Raw genomic sequence first — 17,375 nt, forward strand, 5'->3', positions numbered from 1 at the left:
TGAAACTGTATTAAGAAGTTACCATGTCTTTCTTTTTCACTGGCATGAACTAGAGAAAACTAACCCTCCAGAAATAATCAACATTGCTTTGAAAGTGTATATTTACCCTTACAGTTTTTTTTCTGTTTTTTTTTTTTTTTTTTTTTTTTTTTTTTTTTTGTCAAGCTTCCATCATAAAAAAATAAATAGTAAAAATAACCTTAATACAGCCACGATGCAGTTTTCAAATGAGGATTTCATTTATCAAGCAAATAGAAATCTATCCAAACTAACCCATCCCTTTGTGAAAAAGCAATTGCCTCTTGTGCAGTTTCTTTGGCAAGTCTGTTTGTGCCTAGCTTGTTGGCAAGAACTGCCATCGTGTATTTGCAATAACTAACAATGCTCCTTTTACACGGTTTCAGTCACATTGGACAATTGTTGAGCATCAACAGCCTTTGCAGGGTCCTCTGTGATCCAGCTTGGACTTGATTCTAGACTTTAAATGGGCTAACCTACAATCGTCATTTGTTTTTTGAGCTATTCAGAGTGGGACTAGCTGTTATTCTTTGGATTACTGCTGTATCATCCTGCTGAATAGACCAAATCCACAGCAGCCTAATGGTGCGTTCCATTTACCTCGAAATTTGAAACTGACAAGACGCAGATTAATTCATCTCCGACTTTTTTGCATTTCAGTTTTCCCTCTTGTTGTACTACAGTAGGAAGAAATATGGATACCCACACAAAATCTATTAATAAACGTTCACATACAGGCAAACTAAGACTCAGAATGTTTCTTTTAAAGTCACATATTTATTGCAAAAATGTTTCTGTTTTTGCAGAACAGCTCAACTGAACAAGAAACACTAAACAAAAAATAGCCGTCAAATCTTAATTGTTCATTTGGCCTCTATGGGGAGACAGCGATGCAGGAGCTAGGGAGTTCATCGTGTAACCGGCGGGTGGCCGGTTCAACCCCATCCCATGACCGTTTTAGTCATTGTGTCCCTGAGCAAGACACTTACCATGCTTTGCCTGCTGGCAATGGTCAGAGGGCCCAGTATGGCAGCCTTGCTTCTGTCAGTCTGCCCTAGGTCAGCTGTGGCTACAATGTAGCTCACCACTGTCAGCGTTTGAATGTTTGTGAATGTAGTGTGCTTTGGGATCCTCTGGACTTTATAACGCTGTACTATACAAGTACAGACCACTTACTGTGGCCACTGTCGTTAAAATGATGATGACAATAACACTTTTTTACGTGTTTTTTTCCCCTCGTAACATCCTGTCTTATGACAACTGAAAAGTGGTACATGTATGGCTGACTAAATGTTACATAAAAATAAAGAACTGCTTAAAACAATCATATTATGATGTTTTACTGAATGTTGCCGTAAGTAGCAGCCATCTTGAATGAGGAAGTCCAGTATGGTCTTCCTGCACAGACTTTCCGACTCCGATTTCTGATCTTAGGGGCCGTTCCAGTTAAACTTTCCAACTCGGAGGTCGGAAATTCTGACTTCTGAGGACAAATGTAACAGCATAAGGACCCAAACTGATGACTAGAAATTCTCTAGATTTTCTAGAGAGCATAATCCACATAATCAATAGTCAAAGCAAACGTTGACCACTGCAGCATCAGTATGTTAAACTGTTGGTATAATTTTCTTTTGCTGAAATTTTGTTTGTTTTGTATCAGATGTAATGGAGCACAGTCTTTTCAAAATGTTCCGCTTTTGTCCCATTAGGCCGAAGATTATTGTTTCCAAAATATCCTCAAGATTATTTTAACAAATGTAAGATGGGCTTTTGTGTTCCTTTTGGTCAGCAGTCATTTTTGCCACAGCTTTCCCATAGCTTCCATTTTGACCAGCTTCTTTCCTCTTGTTGAACCATGAACATGGAATTAGACATCATTTTGGGTTGTTTTGGGGTCTGTTGATGCACTTTTGCGGTATGGATTTTAATTGGCCAGTATAGTGATGCTCGATGCTATTTTTGATCACTACTATACAATTTATTGGATAAATCAGTCTCACATTCCACTACTAATTAATTAAACAATCTAATTATCAATCTGATGTGCATTATTTTCTTTTCCCATCGAACAACTAACTGCCATACATTAACATTTGTTTTACAAAAGATCAGAAATTCGAGTATTTTTAGAACTGTACATTGTTTCTATCTCAAATGGAGGAATGGCTACCAGCTCGTACGTGAAAAAAAGAAAACAGTCTATATTTACAGGTATTTTCTGACAACATAAACAATACACTGAACTCACACAAAGACAAACCACAAAAAAGTCGACTTCTAATGATCAGAAAAAAGGTATTTGACTAGAGTAACAAATGTACCTTAGGCAACTTTTCAGTCAACCAATTCAAACTCTAAGACCTCAAAAACCTTTTGGACTTTCAACCCTTATTGGAAAAATAAGTGAGTTGGTAAAAGTTTATTTATGTAGCCCTTTTCACAGATAGGTGTCACAAAGTGCTTTGCAAGAGCATCCTGGCTTACTGATTATCTAGCTACATTGACGCTGTGTATGGCCTGAACCTGGAACATCACCACCTCTGAGGGGTCCCTCTATGCTACACCACCCATTCCTAGAAAGCCTCACCACTGTTTGTCCAGCTGTGGACTATGGCTCTCTCTGCGCTTGCCTGGAGTCACAAAGTTTTAGAAATGGATTTGAAACACTTTCTAGAAGAACAGACGTTAATACGGGCTTTTTCTTCATCTGTTCTAAAATGTATTTGCAGTGATGTGTTGCTTTTGAGATCTTTCAGCCTACTTCATGTTGTCAGACAGGTTCTATTGTTGTGATTCATCGACTCTACCGTTCTGGCATAAATTAGACCCGACCGTGGCTAGTGGAATTGAACTGTGGTTGATCAGAGTTAATGAGTTAACAAGGTGGGTGGTTACTTTTTTTTTTCTATAGAGTCAGTACTTTATGTACTCTATTTTAGCATTTACCCATGTTTGATGTTCTAAAACATATATGTAAGACAAAAAAAAGCAAAAACAGAAATTCAAAAACGCAAAAAGATGTTTGGTCTCAGTCTTAATGTACAAAACTCATTGACACCGACAAAACTGATGCAAAGCAAAGTTTGTCCAGACACAGTCTCTGGTTATCAACCAATTAATGAGATGATAAAGTGATAGACGCTCCAGTCTGGTTGGGGGGAGGCTGGTAACACTGTGTGAACCGGTGTAGCACAACGGCCAAGTGCACAGATCGGCTCAGCGCTGTCGGGAGAAGAGGTTCCTTAGGGCGTTGTTGTAGTTCTTGTTGAAGGCAGTGTATATGAGCGGGTTAAAAAAGGAATTTGAGTAGCCCAGCCAAAGAAAAACGCTTTTCCAAATTGGTGGGATGTCACAGGAGCAGAGTGGCACAATGAGCTCGGTGATAAAGAAAGGGATCCAGCAAAGCACAAACACGCCGATCAAAATGCCGACCATAAGGGCTGCCTTTTTCTCCTTCTGCTCCCGCCATGTGTCCCCATCTGTCTGGAAGGTCACGGTTGCGTGGCGAACGGTGAACACCATCTGTGGCTGTTGGGCTTCCTCCTTTACCTAGGAGCACAGGACAAAACCAGAGACTTCACTGATTCATCAACGAGGCAATCCTGGCTTGCTTTTGACAACAGATTGAATATGTTTTGACAGTAAAAGGATCAGGAGGCAATTGCTGTAGTGAATGAGTGATGCTCAACAAAAGATGGATCAGAGATCGCAAAGTAGGTGTGAATCAAGATACAGATTTTCTTTCACTTCATGCAAGCACATAAAACTCAAGAAAATGAAGCTGGAGCAGTGTTTTAATTTAAATTTAGCAGTTTTTTCATTTTGTGGCATTTGACATCCTTACTGTGGAGGAGTAGAAAAAAAGAAGAAGCTATTAGCATTCATTTTCCGATTTCCTTTTGTCTAATTTGTCGCCTTGCACAACTGAAGGCTGATAGACTTCCTTTTACTTGGTCACATTGTGAAGGTCAAAGCTTTTGTGAGAGTAAATCCTATTTCTTAAAAACCAGCAGAATTGAAATCAACGGAGTACATCACGACCACACAGTTGTGTTCTTTGTGTCACTTAACCAGGAACCCACACTAAGAGAGGGAAACTCAACCACTCTGTAGTCAAGTTAGATGAATATGTTCAGGTCAACAATTGATAATGTAGACAACGGAAAGCAGTCGGCCAACTGTTGAAGAAACGGGTCGCTGCAGAAGGAAGTTTGAAAATAAAGGGAAAGGTGTAAAAAAAATAGCTGGTAGTTTAAAAGGTCACATTATTTAACCGCATATTATATAAAGGCATAGCTCTAAAAAATAAGACAGTCACCCAAGGTGGATTTTTGAGGGTAACACTTGTGGATTTTTAACCTTCACAGATAAGCAATGAGGATTGGATTAACTCAATACAGTTAAACTCAAAAAAGGAAGATAAAAACAAAAATCCACATTTGACTAAGCACGTGAAACAGCATAGACTATGCTGCATATTTAAAAAGGCCAAAGAAAGTTTCTGACCCTCCAGTTGGAGACGGTGTGCTTTGTTTACTAAAATCTGGAATTACACAAATGTAGCATAAAATGAGACTAAAACCTTAAGATGGTTATTTAACATGGACCTTCTTCAAAAGGGGACATATCGAGCTTTTAGATCATTCTTTTTCACATTGAAATAATTCAATTGTGGTCTACATAAAGCGGAACTGCACAGCCCCTCTCTTGCTACAGTTCTGAGGGACATCTGAGAAGAAGTCGTTTTGGTGCTGCATCTTTAAATCTAAATGAGGCATTTCACCCCCTCCAGGTCACAGAACATTGCACGCCACCCCGTTGACTTATCCACTTGTAGCTTGGGCTTCCATGGCTTGGGCTACAAAATAATGAATAATAATTAGAACTTTATTGATCTCACAATGGATAAATTCACCTCTGCATTTAACCCATCCCCTTGGGGAGCAGTGGGCTGCCACTGTGGGCGCCCGGGGAGCAGTTTGGGGTTAAGGGTCTTGCTCAGGGACCCAGAGTGGCATTCTGTGAGAGTTGAACTCAGAACCTCCGGGATCTAACCACTAGACCACCACTCCCCAAAAATCACAGCAACAAATAAAAACAGCGGCTTCACAAACTCGGCTAGCCAGAAGTCCATGGCCTTGTTTAGTAACCCTGCAGTGACTAATGTAAAATAATTGTTCAAAAATATAATAGAAAACTGAACTTCTACAAGAATATGACCCAAACAGAATATACAGATATCTATGCAACATCTGGACAGACTACATTAAACTTTCTGCACTCCCAGAGACTCCAAGTACACAACAAAATGTATTTGAGGGCTTTAATAAGAGGATTTGACATAATATGTGCTCCTGAACGATGTGATGGAATTACATCATTTTTTTTTGTCCCATTAGTTTACTATATTTACCAATTGTATTATGTATAAAAAGATATAAAGGTGTATCTCTTAGTTTCGTGGTTCTTGCAGCCTTGAATTGACAGTTCCTAGACAGGAAATGGGTTGAAAGAAAGTCGGGACTGGAACGCTTTACAACCACATTGAGAAGTGAGGCCTCCACACATTGGTAGCGATTTTGGCCCTGCGCACACGGGCATCTTTAATGTTTAATTATTTCAGCAATTCCAGAAGTGAAATTAATATATAAAAATTAATACACACAGAGTAATATAGTTGAAGCTTTTATTTGTATTAATATTGAGGCTTATGGCACACACTGTCAGAGTTTTAGAAAATCAATGACAAAGAAGAAAGGCATACCATAATTTTTGCTCTCACAGACACTATTCCCCATGAAGAACCTCAAGAAATTCTAAATGCTTAGGATTGAGAGACACTCAACAAAGCTGGGCCTCGTGATACTGACTACAGTTTTAAAAGAAAAAAGAAGTTAACATTGAGTGACAACATTTATGACCTGTTGAACAGCTCTTCCGAATGCTGTTATTTCTAGAGCAAGTGAAACACCTCCAAATAAATGTATACGCCGCCTCCTTTCCATCCACTCTGTTTAGGTAAACAGCTGTGAATTTTAAAGAGGCAGCCTCCTGTGACTGATTACCCTGCTTTTCAGATGTGTAATGTTGTCAAGGGTTGTTTGCATTACAGCTGCAACACTGCCAACAAGATAACCAACTTTGGCAGTGAGCTTTATGTCGTTTGCCTCTATTATTATTGGCACATTAGTGTTGTGTCGTTCATGAGTTAGCCATTCAAAAGAACGAAGCATTTACGTGAACGAACTGAACCAAATCACTTCATTAAGTGATTTGTTCACATTTCAGTTCAGTTGAGGTCAGCTATCTTTTTTGTTAAAGTATTTTACTTTAACTATAGGGCGATACAAACCTTTAATTTGTACTTCATTTTCAATATTTTTATTTTATGTAAGAGATCCCTGGCTGCTGTTTGCAAACATAATGTGTGCAGTGTTCTTTTTCTTACTTGATCATCTGTATTTTTGACAATAAACTTCTGAAACGCACAAAATCGATGCAACTGAGCTAAGCCTAAACGGTATTTCGAGTCGAGCAGAAAACAGACCTTATGTTCCATGATAGTATTATAAAATAGCATACACCTTAGACACTATTTCACACTCATATGATGACAATTAAAATTCAATTCTTTTTTTATTTTTATTTTTTTTTATTTCTCTCGTTTGGCTAAGAACAAGTAACTCATCACATGAAGAAGAATTGTCGGACACCTCCGGTGTGGAGTTCCTGCCTTAATTAAAAATATAACGGCGGCCTCACCCTCCGACTTCACTACTGTACTGCTGCTTCATTCATGCAGCGCGAACGACTAATGCCCCGGCTTCAGGCCGTTAATCGTTCACACTGTGACTCAGGCTATGAAGCCTGTGTTGCGACATGAACGAACATGCATATGCAAATCGTAAAGTGGCGCTGTGTTACTTACTCGCATACTACAGCAATGGACTGAGACAGGACAGAGGGTAATTTCGGATAGATAATACAATGATTTATGTAATGGATTTTTTTCAGATGCAATCGGGAATTATACAATATTTGAAAGTGATACATTTTGATCCAAAAGTCGTATTTAGAGACATACTTTCTCCTTTTTCCACCTCAGCTGAAAGACTTCTGGTTGCTAGCACTTCAAAATAAGGTAAGGAGAGAGCTTAAAAAGTCCATCCTATCTTTGTTACCTGTTTTTAACTGTAAAGGAACAGAAAAGGCCGTTTAAATTCTATAAATAGCACACTTTGTGCCACTAAAGCCCTGTTTATTGCTTGTTTTAAATGTAAAAGGTGTCAGGTTTGTAGTTGGAGGTGATGGACCACCAGATTGCAGGCAAGAGCTCGGGAGTCGCAAATTGAAATGATGAGTATTTTAATGATAAATCAATAACAAGGACTTGCAGGTAGGCAGGCAAAACTCGGATGCGGAACGAGATTAGAAATGGACCAGAACAGGGACCTGACAGAGTGTGGCTAAACTGGCTGACTAAATAGTGGAGAAGACAGAATGAACAGCAGGTGGAGCAATTAACACAGGTGATAATAGTGAAGGTAATTAGGCTGAGGGCAGGACAATGAGAGAAAGGGCAGTGATCTGACAGAGACAGGAAGGGAGCAGAATACATGATAAATGGATAAAATACACCAACTAAACTGAGAACAGACAGAAGTTTATTCTTGTTCCTATTTCATTCCCAATTTCCTGCCTAACATCATAATGAACAGAAAACTAATGACAGGAACTGGATCTACAAATAAACAATACTAATGAGGTCCAAAAGATAAATAGACTGTCTTTTCCTTACAAAAGACAGCAATGATTAGTGCTTGTTCTCTAGTCTGTCAAGATACCGTCAAAGATCTGATGAAGAAAACGGTAAGGAATATTTTTAATTAAAATGGTCTAATTTAATTCCAAAGAAAGAAAAGTTGCTTTTTTTCCTAAAATATGCAGTTCTCTACCGCATATTTTAGAGGTAGAGAACCTTAAAATCTTATGAAATATGAATGAATTTATATTTCATAATGAATTATGAAATATAAATAAATCTAAACTAGGTTTTTTTTTTTTGGTTTCTTCAGAAGGAAAACTGAACAAGAAGGCAGTATCATACATGTAGGGTGACATGTTGTCTAGAACCACACCATCTGAAAAGCTCCCACATTAAACAAAGAACAGATTGTTTGCTTGATTAAAAATAATGCTTTTTTTTTACTGGCAATATCAAACGGATGCACGGCTGCTTATCAACAACACATTAAAAGGATTTAGCAGCACTTTTGCAACAAAGATCTTCTCTGCAGGAAAAGTGAGTCCTGTGAAAGTAAACAGACGTAGAGAGGATAGAGTGTCATGAACGAGAGACGGATGGACCCAGTATTCAGGCCGAACAAGCAGGGTGAATGAAAAAGCAGGTTTAATAGAGGCGAACTTAAACAATACAGGGGCAGGCAAAACTCAGTGGTCAGAATTACAGTCCAAAAACCGGTACACAGAGAGGCAGTCCAAAAACAGGCAGAAAATCAGAAACAGAGCAGGAAAATCAGGATCAGATATCAGGCTGGCTCAGATGTCAAAAAAGGCAGTTGGGTTAAATCTACAGACGGATGCTGGACAAAACTCACCAAAGGCTAGTTAGACAATGATCTGGCCGAGTGCAGGAGACAGAGGCAGATATAAGTAGGGGAGTGAGCAGGTGAACAGAATTAAATTAATTACAAGAATGGGTGGAGCTGATCGGGGGAGACAAAATGGCTGCAACTAAACTGAAGCTGATTGGATGGTGACTGGTGAAGGGGAGTGAGAGCAAGACAAAAGAATGCTGGCAGGTGAACTGAATAAAGGCTGGTGACAGAAGTGATTAGAGCAGGCCAGATGAAAAGTACAAAATCAAACCACATTAAAACCCAAACTATTCCATTAACCAAAACTAATACAGAACCTAAACCTAAGACAAAATTGATTACATAAAAGAATCACTAAACCAAAACAGAACTTAAACTAATCCAGAACCAAAATCACCATAAAGACCAAACAGGACATAAGCAAATAATAAAAACCAGAGCTAATACTAAGACAGTAGAGTGAACTAATTGAAAAGACCAACATAAACTATAACAAAAACTCAAATCATGACATAGAGATCTCCTCGCCTACTAAAAACAACCTCCCTGTTGGAAACACTTTTACACCTAGATTATGAAACAAGTGAAATATCGGTTCTAAGGGCAGGAACACCAACCAGCAGAGAGACGAAAACATACCACGGTTAATCTCCCGGCTTTGATAGATAGCTTGAGCAGAGTCGACAGTCAGTTCACTGCTGGGAGAGCAGGTGCTGTTTATGGGCATAAAGCTTATAAAGTAAGAAATGTGTTCTTTTACTGATAATTAGCTGTTTTTATGTAGCAGCCACATAAAGTGGAGGTTTGACAACAGGTGTCCGAGTTTTGTTAAATCCCCTTCATTAGACTGCATTTGTAGCATTAGCTTGAAATTACTTTTTTTTGGACCCAATTACCTTCTGCTGCGAGAAAACTGTAGATAGACAACAATAATATTTTAGAGCAATTAAATCCTACCAGAATGTGAGAGAGCATGTATAACAAATGCATGACTTGCTAATATAAATTATTCTTGTTGATTTAGCAGCAATTCATAATACTGAGCATGCATGTAGCGACGGTAGAGAGCAAAAGTCCCCTTATACTGGAAGAAACCTTCAGCAGAACCAGGTCAGTCTGCCACGACCGATTGGGAGTCTGAGACGACAGAGCAAACGTACAAAAAGAGCACAGAAGTACTGATCCAGGAATCCTTTATATGTTAGAGAGAGTAATGGCAGACAATCTGCCCCCCTGGATGGTGTCACAGCTAAACAGAACGCTAGACCAGATGTACCTACTAAGAAGAGAAAAGACAGAGAGAACTAAAAGTTAAAATTTGAAATAACATAAAATAATGAAAAATTGGAGAACAGTAGAACTCAGCAGAGTGAGAGAAATAGATCTTAGTGCCCTGATGTCCTCCAGTAGCCTAAGCCTATAGCAGCATGACTATAGAGGTAGCTCAGGGTAACATGAGACACTCTAACTATAAGCTTTGTCAAAAAGGAAAGTTTTAAGATTAGTCTTAAAAGTAGACAGAGTGTCTGCCTCATGAACCAAAACTGGGAGGTGGTCCCTACTTTTAGAGACTCTAAGATCCACCAGTAGACAAAGTGCTCTGTTAGGAACATTTGTGGTAATCAAATCTGATGTATGATGGAGCTTGATTATTAAGGGCTTTATATGTGAGATGGAGGATTTTAAATTCAATTCTTGATTTAACAGGAAGCCAATGAAGGGAAGCTAAAATTGGAGAAATATGATCCCTCTTGTTGATTTTCATCAGAACTCTCGCTGCAGCATTTTGGATCAGCTGAAGACTTTGAACTGCATTTTGTGGACTTCCTGATAGTAAAGAATTACAATAGTCCAGCCTTGAAGTACCAAATGCGTGGAATAGTTTTTCAGCATCACCCCTGGACAGAATGTTTCTAATGTCACAATATTCTGGAGGTGAAAAAAGAAACCCTGGAAAGTTGTTTAGTATGGGATTTAAATGACATGTACTTGTCAAAAATAACGAATAATAATATAGATGTAAATATAATATGGAGCTTCCCATCTGTTAATTAACAGATTGAGCATAATAAAGTTTTTGTTTGTGTATCTTTCATTTAATTTTTATAGCTTTTTGAAATGGAAAGGAATAAAAAAAGCATGTCAGAAGAATGCCAGCTGTCCTTGGAAAATAATGCTATTGCAGCCTCTGCACGGTTACTTCGAGCGAGTCGTATGCATCTTCTTCCACAGCACAACTTGGGCTATCAGAATATATAAATTGTAATGAAGCAAAAAATATAAATATGAGTAAATAAAAAAAGAAACAAATGTAATCTTAGAAAATTAGAAAATTGATTCTGTGCATAACTTCATAATGTTCCCAATAAGAAATGGATGCAAAATGAAAACCTTTTCTGGAGTCAATCTCTTTCCATTGATGTGTGTTAAAATGCTAATTTTGTTTTTGTGGGAGTGCATTTCAAAAGCTACAGTTATTATTGGTTCTTTATGTGATCTGAATAATATTTGAATATATATTTATTTACCGTGTCGTTGTATACTGTAGTGAGCATCAGCTACTTCAGATGGTTTTAATGTCCACAAACTAACTTCTCACTGGCTATCAAAAATCCAATCGGCGTCATCACTTAATAATCAGAATTCCCTAAATCATGAAATGTACTTTTCTGCCGAGTTAAAAACTGGCCTCATGAATAAGAGAAGCTTTTTTGTATTTTATTATTAACATCCACTGAGAAAACGCAGCATGTACATTAACATATTAATAACGATTTAAGAGGAAAAATCTAACATAATAAAAATCAGTGGTTGCTTGCTACTGAACTAAGACTAAAGAAATACAGACTGACATTATTACAACAGTATGATAAAAATCATGCCGTTTCTTGGGTACATCTTATTGAGTACAGTGGATATTAGGACAATATTAAACCACTTTATAACCAATTTATCAGCCTTGTATGTATATTTGTCTATTACTTCATCAATCAGATAAATGCAAGACCTTACCAAAAAAAAAAAGACTCGTACCATACCTTTAAAAAAAGTTTATGATAGATTTGGCCACAGATAAAGTACACATCAGCTAAAGCTTATGAGATCATCATTATGAGCTTAGTGAAATTAAAATGCTGATAAATCATTAAATAAACATATATTAAGTATAACAAATATTAAGAATAACAATAAAGAAGGACAATCTACTTGTAATGATAAGAATTGAAGAGTGCAGGTCTTGCAGTTACAGCAGCTGCTCACTTGGGATGCTAGCATAAGAAGCTGCCCAGTATCCGCAGCAGGCGAGCTGCATCTGAATACATGAGACAAATGGAGCAATGCAGCCAAAGAAAGTAACGCATGTGCCAAGCAAAGTAGTGATACGATTTAGACGTTTTCTGATCGCATATATCCACACATCCTACGACTCTTCTTTCCTTTGGGTCACATTTTCCTGCTTTATTCCAACAGTAAGTAAATGGAACTACGGTTTAAATGTAGGCCAACCCAGATCCCCCTTTTTCGGTGGACCTAGACCTAAAGATCGGACTTTGTCGAAGGGACTCACCCAAGGAAACAAACTTTGGTCCATTTAAAGCTGACATATCAGCGCTGCTGTGAAAGTACCCTTAATCATCCAACTGCTTAGGCACTGAACATTGTTGAAATATCTCCACTTAATCTCATTACTGTCTGAAAACAGAAATATTACCACCCCATGTCCCTCTGGAAGCTTCACTCATTCCTTATTTGCTCTCATTGCACGCGCTCAGCTATGCAGGGGTGTCAAGACCACCCTGGGTCAGGAAGTCTCAAAACAACAAACCGTTTTATTCACTGAGTGCTGCGCCCAGAGGATTGAACACCAGGCTTAGTAAAAGGTTTGTAATAAAACTTTTAATTTGTCTGGCATCAAGGTGAAATGCTTTAAAAAGGTTGCTCCCTTCTAGTCACAAAACTTTGCTCCAATTAGTAGCAGAAACAATATCGGAATAATGTGTGGGATTCTCTACTAACCCTAGATTGGCATTCAAATATCCATCCCTTAATGAGCCGATATTCTATCAAACAAGGCTCTTAAAAATCCTCCAAGGTCCATCAAACCAAAACTTCAAAAATTAGTCCACTTTAAATATATCAAGAAGCAGTTTCTCTTCCTTTAAGAAAACATTCCATTCATGTAACTACGTGATAATCAATAAGAAGAGGTAAAGCTATAAAATAATACAATGGTTCAACTTTATAGGTTTTTAATTCAGGGTTCCTTTGTTCAGGACACAAAGAAACTGGCTGAAGCTTATTAAACTTAAAGGTCTTTATCTCAGCAGGCACTGAACTATAACATACATTTCTCTCTCTCTGAAAAACTGGAGATACATTTCTGTTCGTGATGTGAAAAAGAAATCAAACAGAATAAAGGTCACATCTGCAGGGGTCGTATACATGAAAAAGAGGCAGTAAAAAAACACTTTCATATATATATATATATATATATATATATATATATATATATATATATATATATATATATATATATATATATATTCCTATATATGACTGAAGTCCTAAAATAATTAGTCTGACTCAGATGTTTAGATGAAGGTTATGCCAATGGTATCACTTTGACTTTTATGATTATATATATATATGTGTGTGTGTGTGTGTAAATCATCCCCATCAGAATAATTGTCTCAGGGCATGTATAAAGTCCTTTTCTTGGGTCAAACACCTGGACTGGACTCACTGGACACAAACCTGAGGGAATTCCACACAAAGCTTTACGCAGAAATAAAGAATGTGGCATAGTGCATGAGGCACTACCTAACCTGCCTGCATGGGTTTGTTAAAAAGATGAGCCTCTTCCGGCTAGGTTACCTAAAGTTTGTTCTTTTTGTCTGGAAGCTCTCTCAGCTCCTACTCCATCTCCTATATGAAAAAAGCTGCACAGTTTTTATGCAGCAATCCTCTCCATAGATCCAGGATTTGGCTTTTTGTAACAAAATCCTAACCTTTGAACAAGAAACTGGCCACAAAAAAAAGTCTTTGACAACAGGGATTTCAGGACCATCACAAACATTAGTTAGCATCAGCTGCAAGAACACATCCACCAGCTTGCCATCCAGCATTGCATCTGATGTTTTGCTCCCATTCTTCAGTAGTCTCCTAAAGAGCCCTCACATTACATCCTCTTATTTCATCCAACAGTCACCAGCAACAAAGTGCTAAATGGCACCAGAAAGGCGGACATCATTATTGAAGACAAACAATTTTTGGGAATCAACATCAAAGACACAGGGGACCAGACCCAAGACAACTGCAACTGGCGAGCTCTGGTGAGACAACACGGACAGGGACATCCCTAGATCTTGCGATGTAAGATTATTTAGTGAGCGAGTAAGCAGTCCAAAATGATTATAAATCCTAGTTCTGATGTAGACGGTTTTAGTTTCTTTGATGGATGAAAGATGGCGAAATTGACAGCAATTCCTTCTGACCAAGGCTGTCCAACCAAAATCATGAGTAGAATTTGGGACTACTTGATGTTTTTTTATATTGTGCATTCAAATACATCAAGGGAATCCGAGCGATCGTCAATTACCATCTTCTATGAAACGTGTGATAACATGTGAGCAATGAAAAAAGGGCCCGGGTTCTGCTTCAAATCCTGCCAAGTCATGCTTCTTAATTCAATCTATGTGAAAGCCATTGTATGACAGGAACAGCTGTTGAGTTTTGCGGCGCAGATGCTACATTTGGCCGAACAACAGCCAGAAGCAGCGGGAGCACTGCCATCACCAGGCAGTCAGCAGAAACTTCAATTCACATCAAGCTAATGGAAAGCTATTGTTATAGAAATAAAAGATTCTTTAAACTTGGGAGAATAAACAATTCTAATCCAAGAGCTGTATTGGGATTGCTCCGGGGGTGAGGAAAAAAACAAAAACAAGACTCAAGATGTTTGTGAGCATCATCATTTGTCTTGTGCAAATGACCAAAACAATTCGGAAGCAAAAAAACATGTAGCTGGTATGATAAAAATTATGAGCTCAGAGCTCCAGGTGGATGCATTCCTCTGCATATTTGCACTTTGCTCTATTGCTTTAAGACATGATCCATTTTATGGCCTCTGAGAGTTATTTGTGCATCTAGGTCAGGAAGGCGCGCATCATACCTATTAATACGCCATGTTTCTGCTGCAATGTCTTTATGTGTGCCTGTGTCTTAATGTCTGAGTGGGCGTATTGATGTGCGAGAGCAGAGGGGTTATTTCCTCGGATTCCACTGCTCATATCACAGCTCAAATGGAAGGTTTGCAGTATATGGTTGGAATGATAGGAGCAGATTTTTTTTTTTTTACCGAGACGAATAATCAAACAGCACTCTGTGGAAAACACTAAGAAAACCTATTACCTATAACTGCTGTTGCTCCGAGATTGATACCACAATTAATGAAAAAAAGGAAGGTAATAAAATCCCAGCGAACGTAATTCATTTAGTGATGAGGCAAATTTATTTAGTCCTTGACCACGATCTTTTATTTTGGGGTAAGCTGATACCAAAGCTACACAACAAAAGGCAAAACAACAAAAGAAAAGCAAACACAAGAGAAACAAATTACAGCAAGGGAAAATGACCATTGGGGTATTTAAAAAAAAATTCTGTTGATACATTTTCAGTTCATAGAATTTTTAAAAACATGACATTTAGGTACGAGGAGAAAACCTTTACCCCAATGAATAAATGTAATCAATACCAATGATTCCTTTTAGGTTTCCTCTCAAATGTAGGATGCAAATTAGGGGTTGGCTCAATTTTCCCAGCAGGAACCTCCCTGATTAAATAGTTGCTCATGTAACGGGGGACAAATCCAGACTTATATTTGTGCTAATTAGCTAAACAGCGAAGCTTGGAAGGTGCAGGCCCTTATTAATGATGCTAAGACATTATTTATAGCCTCCAGCTCTCAGCCTACGCACATCAACAGGCTGCGGGTGATGAGCAGGATGACTTCAATTATTTTCCGTATGCTCACACATCAGCTACTTGTGCACTTCCCCGATTCCTGATGAGAAGATGATACACATGTTTGATTAAGGTTAAATGTGACCATGATGCAGATAATTCAGTGCCTTGCAAAACAATTGCTATATCTAGACCCATCAAGTTTGTTTCATTTTGTTACTGAACACTTCAATGTACTCTATAAATACAACTGCATGCCACACTTCTCAGACTTTAGTGAAAATGTCTAAAAAACATGAATTATTAACCTTTCAGTTCGTAAATATGAGCTACCAATGTTTTTCCACCTTCCAGCACCTCCACTGCACTTTTCAGGGTATTATGATGATTGCCAGGGTTGAAATTTGACCCAGAAAAGGGGCCCGGATGGTGAGTTGTTTAGTGTTTTGTGGAGGGTTAGTGATGAGCATTTAAATCTGGTTGAATTTTTCAACATTATATTTCAGTGACCTCATTTTAAACTCATCTAAAGCTTATGCTTTCACTTAACTTTGCATGTTCTTAAGTCACTGACATCCCTTTACAGTTGTCTGTCAGGACAGAGTGAAAATATTCTTCAGTAAAAGTAATATTTTATGGTTTTTAACCATTGAGGTTCTGATACACAGGAAAATAAAAACAACCCCACAGATGGCTAGAGACCGCTGTGTTTGCAAGTCATGCTTTATTTAGTATATATGTGTGAACATTACAAACTGAAACTAATTTGAAATCTTCCAACATCAGAGACAAAGTGTTAACGATGTAAAATTATCATTGGAAGGTTTATGGCTAAAACACTTGGCCGCTCTCATCTCTCCCCTGCTGAGATGCTTAAAGCAACACAACAGTGACGGCTATGCCTGTGAATTACCTTCTAAATTAGTTACATTGGTAGCTTTAATTGTATGTTATAGTGACTCTTTTCAAGTTATAGAGAGGTGTTACTGCAAATGACTCATTGGTTTTACTTTTATGGCAGGAAATGGAAAAAACCTAAAGCCCCTTACCCAATAGGGCTGTGCATAAAAATCGATACAAAGATTAATATCGATGTTTTTAAAAATTATTTAATATCGACATTCTAGCTTTCAATGTCGATATACCTCCCAACCCCTTGGGGGCGTTACTACAGCGCGCCATTACTGTTCACAGCGAGGAAGTGCATGTGGGACGAATTTGCGGAACGGCTGACAGGATTTTAGAAGCTCCTTCGTACCTAAAATCAGACGTTTGGACACATTTTGGGTTTCTTTGATACGTTGAATGCACTGAATCAAATGCACTTCATTTTCCTGTTAATATATCAGCGTTCAATAAATTGAACATAAATATAATATTTGGCTGGTTTTGTTGATTGAATGACTTTGATCATTCATTTGAAAGTAATAAATATCGATATTGGAGTAAAATCAAATCTAGCTGAGCTATATCGAGAATCGTACTGTGAGCTTTGTATTGAGAATCGTATCGAATCGGCTCATCCTAGATGATACCCAGCCCTATTCCCCACTCTGTTGTTGAGTAAGACCTGGATCGACACTACTGCATTAGGACAAGTTACCTCCTCAGCAAGCAGAAATGGTCACAAGAAAATGGCCAGGGGAAATGAAAGGTTTGGGAGAAACCAGTTTCAAGCAAAAATGTTCAACATCCCATGGCTAAAACATGCCTTTTGTTTTGGTCTGTCACATAAATTAACTTCAATTAAATACACTAAGGTTGGTAACAGTCATT

The 17,375-nt window shown here is 38.1% G+C and overlaps 1 protein-coding gene across 1 annotated transcript in view; it reads right to left on the bottom strand.

The window, feature by feature from the left end:
• Positions 1–761: 761 nt before the first annotated feature.
• Positions 762–17,375, bottom strand: part of htr5ab (5-hydroxytryptamine (serotonin) receptor 5A, genome duplicate b) — a 17,502-nt gene continuing 888 nt past the window's right edge. Inside the window, exon 2 of the mRNA XM_036125609.1 lies at positions 762–3,567. Within this exon, the coding sequence (XP_035981502.1) occupies positions 3,235–3,567 (333 nt within the window). The 3' untranslated portion in view covers positions 762–3,234. The remainder of the gene's footprint in view (positions 3,568–17,375) is intronic.

The sequence above is a fragment of the Fundulus heteroclitus genome, chromosome 21, assembly GCF_011125445.2.
Source record: "Fundulus heteroclitus isolate FHET01 chromosome 21, MU-UCD_Fhet_4.1, whole genome shotgun sequence".
Classification (NCBI taxonomy): Eukaryota; Metazoa; Chordata; class Actinopteri; order Cyprinodontiformes; family Fundulidae; genus Fundulus; species Fundulus heteroclitus.